This window comes from Amaranthus tricolor, chromosome 16 (assembly GCF_026212465.1).
Source record: "Amaranthus tricolor cultivar Red isolate AtriRed21 chromosome 16, ASM2621246v1, whole genome shotgun sequence".
In the NCBI taxonomy this organism is placed as follows: domain Eukaryota; kingdom Viridiplantae; phylum Streptophyta; class Magnoliopsida; order Caryophyllales; family Amaranthaceae; genus Amaranthus; species Amaranthus tricolor.
The window spans coordinates 20,714,931-20,723,952 of NC_080062.1; the positions used below are offsets into that span (position 1 = coordinate 20,714,931).

At 31.2% G+C, this 9,022-nt stretch overlaps 1 protein-coding gene across 1 annotated transcript; it reads left to right on the plus strand.

Moving 5' to 3' along the window:
• The first annotated feature begins 4,901 nt into the window (after nucleotides 1-4,901).
• Nucleotides 4,902-8,167, plus strand: LOC130802388 (receptor-like protein kinase HERK 1). The gene has a single exon (XM_057666391.1). It carries the CDS (start codon nucleotides 5,454-5,456, stop codon nucleotides 7,869-7,871), a length of 2,418 nt encoding a protein of 805 aa, XP_057522374.1. The 5' UTR covers nucleotides 4,902-5,453; the 3' UTR covers nucleotides 7,872-8,167.
• The last annotated feature ends 855 nt before the right edge of the window (nucleotides 8,168-9,022 follow it).

Genomic DNA, 9,022 nt, shown 5'->3' on the forward strand with positions numbered 1-9,022 from the left:
TAATAATAATAATAATAACAAATACAACAATAATAATAATAATTATAACAATAATAAATAAATAAATTACGTAAATTAAAATATTAAAAAATTTAAAAAATAAAAATATCAACAATAAAAATTAAAATAATGACAACAACAATAATAATACTAACAATAATTATAATAATAATTTAAAAATACATTAATACGTAAATTTTAAAAAAAAAAAAAAAAAAAAAAAATAGCAGTCGCACAGATCTGGGCGACTGAACCGTGGTCCAGTCGCACAAAACTGGGCGACTGAACCATGGTTCAGTCGCCCAGTTTTGTGCGACTGGACCACGGTTCAGTCGCCCAGATTTGTGCGACTTGACCATGGTTCAGTCGCCCAGATTTGTGCGACTTGTTTTTTTTTTTTTTTTTCTTCGAACGGCAATTTTACGTACCGCATCCGACTCATAGTCGCTTTCGTTAGCCATATTCAACCAACTACGCCTTACAACTTCTTTAACACTTTTTAGAGAGATAGTACCAGTTTTTAGTGAGATAGTACCGTGTTTTAATTCGTATTTCAAACGCATCTCAGAGTTCGATATATATAGACAAATCATCCTCATTAAATTCTTAATAGTGTTATTAAGCGTGATTTACATTTATTAAGCGTGATTTACATTTATTAATTATTTTTTAACTCCAATGGTATTTTTGTAATTCTTTTAAATCCAGGGGCAATTAAGTAATTTTAGAAGGGGGGTAGCGAAAAAATGAAAAGGGGTGGCGAAAAATAGCAACTCCCTTTAGAAAAAATGAAACAATTCAATGTCTCTTAGATAATGATCGTGGCTATCATGATTGTAATTATTATATATAATTAATTTTATTTGTCTATTTTGTTCACATTCATGTATTTTTAATGTGATTTGATATTACATTTAATTTCTTAATTTCTAATTTTTTTTTATCATTATACTTTGTATCATTTGCATTACAAATTAATTTATTATAGAATTCCCTTTGTAGTTTATTGTTTTCAAAATGAATTTTATAAAAATATTGTTATTACTCCCTCTATTATTCTTATTTCACACTACTTTTCATTTTAATTTGCCCTAATTACTTTACTCTACTCCCTTTTCATTTTTGACAATGGCCTCACTCTCATTCTTTTAGTCTTATCTAAAATTTACCTTCTTTTTATCTTTTTTTTTTTACTCTATTTTCATCTTAATTACTCATTTTTATCCTTTTTTTTGTCTATCTCAATTTTCTTTTTCACTAAATTATTTCACCTATTTTACACTAGATGTAAATCGGAGATAAAGAAATAATAAACTATAAATAATGCTAAAAAAATACTTCTTCGTACTTCTAAATTTGTAATGAAAGTTGAAGCAAAAACTTTTTAATTTATGTTCGCTCTAATTTTCAAATATTTCTTTATTTTAACTCATTATTCATGACTTTTTAATTTTCGTGACAAAAACAAATCGGACAAAATAGCTAAAACCTACTTCCTTTGTTCTAAAACACTTGCTATATTATGATTACTGACACTATTTATTTTTCAAACTTATTTTATAGATTGTAGCTAATATGTAAGAAAAAATACAATCAAGTGGAATTTTTTTTAACTCGTCTAATTGCATACTTTCATAAAATTATATTTTTACAATTTTTAAATATGCATAATTTAATATATAAATTATCAAATATATATTAAATTACAAAAAAAAATAAATATAATAAGTATAATAAAACCACCGAAAAAGTATAATTCAAAGACATTACAGTAGCTGAATACAAAATCAAGAATACAAGATTGCAATACATGTGATTATGTTAGAGTGGGACCATGCAAGCTCGACAACAGCCGCTGCTACCGTAGCAGTGAGCACAACTAATCTCACCTTATCATTTTTCCAGACCCGACACTACTCTTTTGTTGTCCCCAACAACGCGTTTTATGCACCTTTTATTTAAAAATGCTGTCTATTTTTATACGAGCTCATCCATAATTTTATTTTTAAATATTTTTTTTATGATATAATCTAGTTTTTTTCCATTACTTAAAAATATATTCACGTATTTATTATTTTTTTATTTAATATTCTTTCTATTTTTTAATCTGTTTTATTTATAATTTTGGGTTGTTTTATTAGTTGTTATTTAAATAATATTTCTATTTATATCACAAAATTTAGACATAATTAAATTTATTCATCTTTAATTTAATATTTAATTAATGTTTATAGTCTCTCCACATATTTTACATCAACATCATTTTAACATTTTTATATTACTTATAATCATTTTTATATATTGCTTATGATCTTTACATGATTCTCGTTAACTTTATTTACACATTTTTTAATAATTGTGGTTCCTATATTTTTCTACTAATTGTATTTTAATATTTTTTTAATGATTACAATTTTTCAATTTTCCTCCATCAAACTTATTATTTATCAAAATATTAAATTCATCATGTAAAAGATTTTATTCTCGTAAACATTTGTAATGTGAACAAAGGTAATTTGATATCTTCAATATTATTTTAAAAATGAAAAAATTACCTAAAATAATCCAACTTATTCGTGATTTTTCCACAATAATCTCACCTATCAATTAACCATGAATAATCCCAATTTTAAGAGCTTTTTTCCTAGAGTAAACCTGGTGACTGGATGACTTGCTATAACAAGTTTTATTTTTAAAAAAGAGATAAATTAAAATAAAAATGTTGAAAAAATGTTTAAAAATCTATGATTTTTTTTATTAGTTAGAATTTTTTATGTAAAATTTTGAAAATTTTCTTTAATTGTTAATTACTTTTCAATTTACTTTTTTGGCGAATTAACTACTATAGCAAGTAAACCTGGGAAATTGGACAGTCAAACGAGTTACGGGCCGGATCAATTTCAATCGGGTTATTTTCGGGTCGGGTCATTCTTGGGTCAGGTCATTTTCAGGTCGGGTCAGTCCCGATTTCAGGTCGGTCGGTATGACCCAACGGGTTATGACTAGAGATGTTCATTCGGGTGATCGGATCGGCTTTGGACGAGTGTTATTTGGTTCGGTTATATTTCAGATATGTTATTTTTTGGATGCATGTTACGGCGGGTCACACTCGGGTCAGGTCGGTTAGTCACGGTTCGATTGAAGATCAATTATTTGAGCTGGGTTAGCATCGGTTCGGTGTCGGTTGAAGTTCGTGTCGAGTAGTCAATCGGTCTCGAACTGTCATCGGTTAATAATTGGTTCGGTTTTACCGGGTACAGATGGGGTTCTGGTTTTATTTTCCAGTAGAATTTGGCTACGAATTACTAATTACTATAGATCAAGTCAATATCAGATTAAGTTGTTAGACATTTTTTAATTGATGATAAGATTCCCTTTAGTTAAAGCAAAATAGTTAAAATGCAAATCAGTAAGTGATTGTTACTTTGTTACTTTTACTTGTTTGACTGTAAATTAAAATTAAAGTTTTATCATTTTTCATCTAATTTGATTAAAAATAGTTAAATAAACATTGACCATTGTTCATTAACTTTAAATATATAAAACTATGTATGTATAAAATTTTAATTTATTAAAATTTCTATTACTTTATTAGATTAACTAATAAGATGATTGAATATGAGTCGATCATACCTATATGTTAAAATTGGTTCAGGTTTACAGCATTTCGATTAAAAATTCGTTTGGGTTAAGTTGGTTTTAGTCGAATCGAGTTCGGTTTTGAGCATGATTTGGGTCGGGTATGACTCGGGTCGGTCACTATTAGGTTCGGGTAATTTCGATTGACGGTTATATGTCGGTTAAATATCGGTCGCAGTTTGAGTTCGATTTTTCAATTTTCGGTCGTAAATTGGTTTGGGCACAACTTCGGTTCGGATAATGTCGGTTCGATAAGCCTAAAAAAAGAAACATATTTTCGGGTCAGATAACTTTCGATTTCGGTTTGGATTTTGGGGTCGGGTCACATTTGAACAGCTCTAGTTAAAATTTAAAAATTGATTTCTCCATTTTTTATTATTTATGAAACTTTTTTAATAAGTAATACTATTTCTCATACCTATGACATTAATCCACATATCAATTGATACAATATTAAAGCCTTATGTGATTGAATTCAAGTTATAAGAAACCAGTAATTGCGACGCTCGTGTTCTAAACTTTAAATCTCTATGTATTGTTGTATTTGTGAGATATGTGTCACATTAAAGAAATCAGATGTACGATTTTTTTTTAAATAATTGGTATGTCGAGTTCATTTAAGTGTAAGAAAAATAAGGGAATTAATACTCATTTTGAAAGGCTTGTAAGATACGCGCTTCGTAAAAGTGATTCTCTTTATTAAAGTTGTAACGTTAGATAAAAATGACGTTAAATATCTTCCTTCATAAAAAATATCTTCACAATTTTCATGTTGGAAAGATATACAAATAACTAAGTACTTATTTCGACTTATAAGATACGCATTTTATAATTTAGGGTAGCGATATTCCTTTTCTGAAAAGCTCATTCAAATGTGCAAAACGTTCTTATAAATTATATCAATTTGCTTATTGAAATGTAGAAAAATTAAAAACTCATTTGACTGATTTAACAAGATATATGTATTCAATTAAGATAATTATAACGTCCTTTTTTTAAAGAAAAATGGATAAAAAGACGCTAAATGCGTGTTTTTTGGGATCTATTGATGAGTTTCAGGGTTTTGTCTGGTTGGGTCTCGAGTTCATTTTCAGGTCGGATTAAATTTTTCCAGGTCTAATAGCAGGTCATCGGATTACCCAAGTTTACTCTAGGTAAATATCCTTTAAAATTTAATCAATCCGTAAAATTATTCTAGAAAAATCAATTTTTTGTTAAATAATTATGCAATTGTATGCCCGTATAAGTCTGTCCAATAGAGGGAGTATTTCAAATTTATCAACAAAACAACAAAAAATGCTGTCTGTAAAGAAACCTTGAGGAAGTTTCCTCTTCCCCCAACTCCAATCAATGTTGTTCATCCACCGCACTTCTAAAATCTTTCTATCAATCTCATGCTATTATGTACTCCATTGTCCTTTCATGAGTCTTAATTACGTTGAATTTTAGCTACCCAATTCACTTTTCTGTCTATTTCTTTTACTGTTGTGATTCTTTCTCACTAAATTCAATTGACTTGCTCCTACCATTACCAATTTGTGCTCTCATTCTGTCACTTTCTTGTATTAGTTGTATTCATTATTCATTTTCATTCACACTTTCGAGTCCTTACTCAATTGAATCAATCAATCAATAAATGCTTGTCATTTAGTACCATTTCTTCCCTTATTATAATTGTTTTTTTCAAAATTCAAAGAAATTTGCAACTACCCACTTCAATTTTGATTGAATCTCGTTGTTGGTTTGATTTTGTTGCTGATAAATTTCATTCTGGAATTGGGTATCTTTTGATTTATTGGTATTGAATATTGATCATGTATGTTACCAAGTTTCAATCTCTCTTTTGGGTATTGTTTGCTTTGTGTTTGATAAAATGCTCCTTAGAGTTTGACCCAGCAGATAATTACCTCATAAACTGTGGATCACCCACTAATGTTTCAGTGTATAATCGTATTTTCTTGGGTGATTCAAGCCTGAAATCTAGTGTTGTTCTTTCAACATCTCAAAAAATTTGGGCTAATATTAGCTCAAATTCAATTCCATTTTCATATTCTTCAGATCTGTATAAAACTGCCCAAATCTTTACTGGAAGCTCCAATTACACATTCCCTGTATCAAAACATGGTTACCATTGGATTCGCCTTCATTTCTTCCCCTTTGTGTATCAAAACTATAATCTCAGCCATGCTAGATTTTCAGTTTCTGTCATGAATTTCACCCTTTTGAGTAATTTCCAATTACATGAAACCATTCCTGTGGTTAAGGAGTATTCTTTGAACATAACCTCAGGTAAACTTGTTCTCAATATAAGCCCTTCACCGAAATCCTTTGCATTCTTAAATGCCCTAGAAGTTGTTTCTATCCCTGATGAAGTTATCCCAGATAGTGTTAAGATCATTGATCCTTCTGGTTCTAGTGAAAGCCTTGTGCACCAAGCCTTGCAGACAGTGTATAGGGTGAATATGGGAAATATTAGTGTTAACCCTCAAAACGATACCCTTTCGAGGCAATGGGTACCGGATGGACCCTTCTTAAAGTCTCACAATCTAGTCCAGTTCTTGTCGAATCCACAAACAGTTAATTACACTGAAGGTGGCCCAACTCCAGAAATTGCACCTCCTTCCGTTTATGGCACTGCTAGTAAGTTAGACACTGAATCTGATCCCAATTTGATTGTTAATTTGACTTGGAATTTCAATGTTGATCTGGGGTTTAGATATCTGTTTCGATTCCATTTCTGTGATATCTTTAGCAAGGCCCAAGGACAGCTTATGGTTAATGTTTATATCAATTCTTGGTATGCTTATAAACATCTTGATCTTAGTGAGAAAACATCAAATAAGTTGGCTTCACCTTATTACCTAGATGTTGTGATGAAAGAAATTCATAGTAATTACATCTCTGTGAGTGTTGGGACTGCTAGTGATGTTAATTACCCTAATGCCTTTCTTAATGGGCTTGAGATCATGAAAATTAGTAACTCTAAAGATTTTCTTGATGTTGTTGATTCTTCAAAGTCAAGTTCTAAGGTCACCACTGGTTTGATTGTGGGTATAGCAGTTGGGGCTGTGCTCATCTGTGTGATTCTAGCTTTAGCTTTCTTCCTTGTGATCAGAAGGAGAAAACGGACACATTTAGACGTGAATGGTAACAAAATCAATGGAACCGGAGAATCCGGTTACTACTTCTCTCTTGCTGCCATTAGGAAGGCAACTGATAATTTCAGTGATGGCTTGGTCATTGGATTAGGAGGTTTTGGGAAGGTTTACAAAGGGGTATTGGACGACGATAGAGAGGTTGCCGTTAAGAGGGGCAACTCTGAATCACAACAGGGTATCAATGAATTTCGAACTGAAATTGAAATGCTGTCGCATTTTCGTCATCGCCACTTGGTGGCTCTAATTGGGTACTGTGATGAGCAGAACGAGATGATCTTGATATACGAGTACATGAAAAACGGGACACTCAAGAGCCACTTGTATGGTTCGGGTAATCCTAGTTTGAGCTGGAAACAGCGACTTGAGATATGCATTGGCTCAGCCAGAGGTCTCTACTATCTTCACACAGGATCAGCAAAACCTATCATTCATCGCGATGTTAAAACAGCAAATATATTGCTAGATGAGAACCTCATGGCCAAAGTTGCAGATTTTGGTCTATCAAAAGCTGGTCCTGATATAGATAAAACACATGTTACCACAGCTGTGAAAGGAAGTTTTGGTTACCTAGATCCCGAGTATCTCATACGACAACAACTGACTGAAAAATCAGATGTTTACTCCTTCGGTGTTGTCTTGTTCGAGGTTCTGTGTGGGAGGCCGGTAATTGACCCTTCACTTCCTCGCGATATGGTAAATTTGGTCGAATGGGCAATGAAATTACAAAAGAAAGGAGAATTCGAAAAAATTATCGATCCTAGTATTGCAGATCAAATCAAAACCCAGTCATTGATCAAATTCATTGAGACGGCTGAAAAATGCTTGGCTGAATGTGGTCTTGATCGCCCTACGATGGGAGAAGTACTGTGGAATTTAGAGTATGCCCTTCAACTTCAGGAGGATGAAACGGCGTCTAATGGAAGTGATGATGTCTCTTTACAGATTGATGAAGCTAAACCATTACAAACACTTCCTTCTACCAGACAATACAGCATGGGAAGTGCTGGAGATATTGTTGATATTTCAATGAACACAGTTTTTTCACAAATGAGAGATGGGAATCTGAGGCAATAGTTTATGGATACATTAAAAATTATGAACTTCCACTCTATCATTCTTTCAAATTGCACAATTATTATGGGTTAATTTCATGTACAGAACATTTGTTTTGGTAAGTTTTATTTGTTGTTCAAGTTCAATTCATTCTTTTATTCCCTTTTTTGTATGAGCCAGAAATTTGCGATTGTGGCTTGCAATTTGTGCACAAAATCATTCTTTTACTTATATATTAAAGCAAATTCTTGTACTAGTCTATTCATCAATCACAATCGGAGTTGTTTTTAGGTGCCAGACCGCTATGATTTCTTGAATTAAGGGGTCTCAATTTAATTTATCTTGTGTTTTTGTTTAATTATTTATTTAATAGCTTGGTTTTTTATTTGAATAGTGTACATTGTTTATAAAATTCTGAAAATAATGTTATATGATTTTATATTACCAAATTATGCTCCACTTAAAATAAGTTGTTTTCTATTGAAAATGTAGACCCAAACAACTTTAACATCACGATTCTCAAACTGGATTGTTCTACTTCTACATTTCAGTATTATCCTTCTATAGCACCAAGTAAATATAAAAAAAATTTCAAACTAAAATGACAAAATTACAACAAAATATATTTTTGAATAAATGAAAATAACATTACGAAATTCATCTAAGCCTCCAAAATAAACGACAAAAGTATGTTATCCAACATTCATATTCGGCGTTGTATCTTTAATTTGGTCGTAGATGTTTATACATTATGCAAAACATAGCGTCTAAGCACCGAAGAGTCGTGTGAATCCGGAAAAGCCTTTTCCATGTCAACAGCAACAGCACAAGAACATGTAAATAAAAAACATTACCAATCAAGGATAGACAATAACATTTAAATAAATAAAACGTGAAAATATAACTATCTTGAAATAAATTGAAAATTTCAAAGAAACTTAACATAAATAATTACCTCGGCATTCCATCATTTTTATTAGGACAAGTTTCTTATTATGTCCTTTCTCTCGACAAATTCCACATGCTCTCTTGGGGCGTGAAGCCTCATCCATTTCATTTGAGAATCAAGTTATACGAGAGCGTCACTCTCGACCCTCTTCCTTTCTTATTGTTATTGACGATAAGTTTTGGAACCAAGTATGATGACAAATATGCAATATCTATGATGGGCT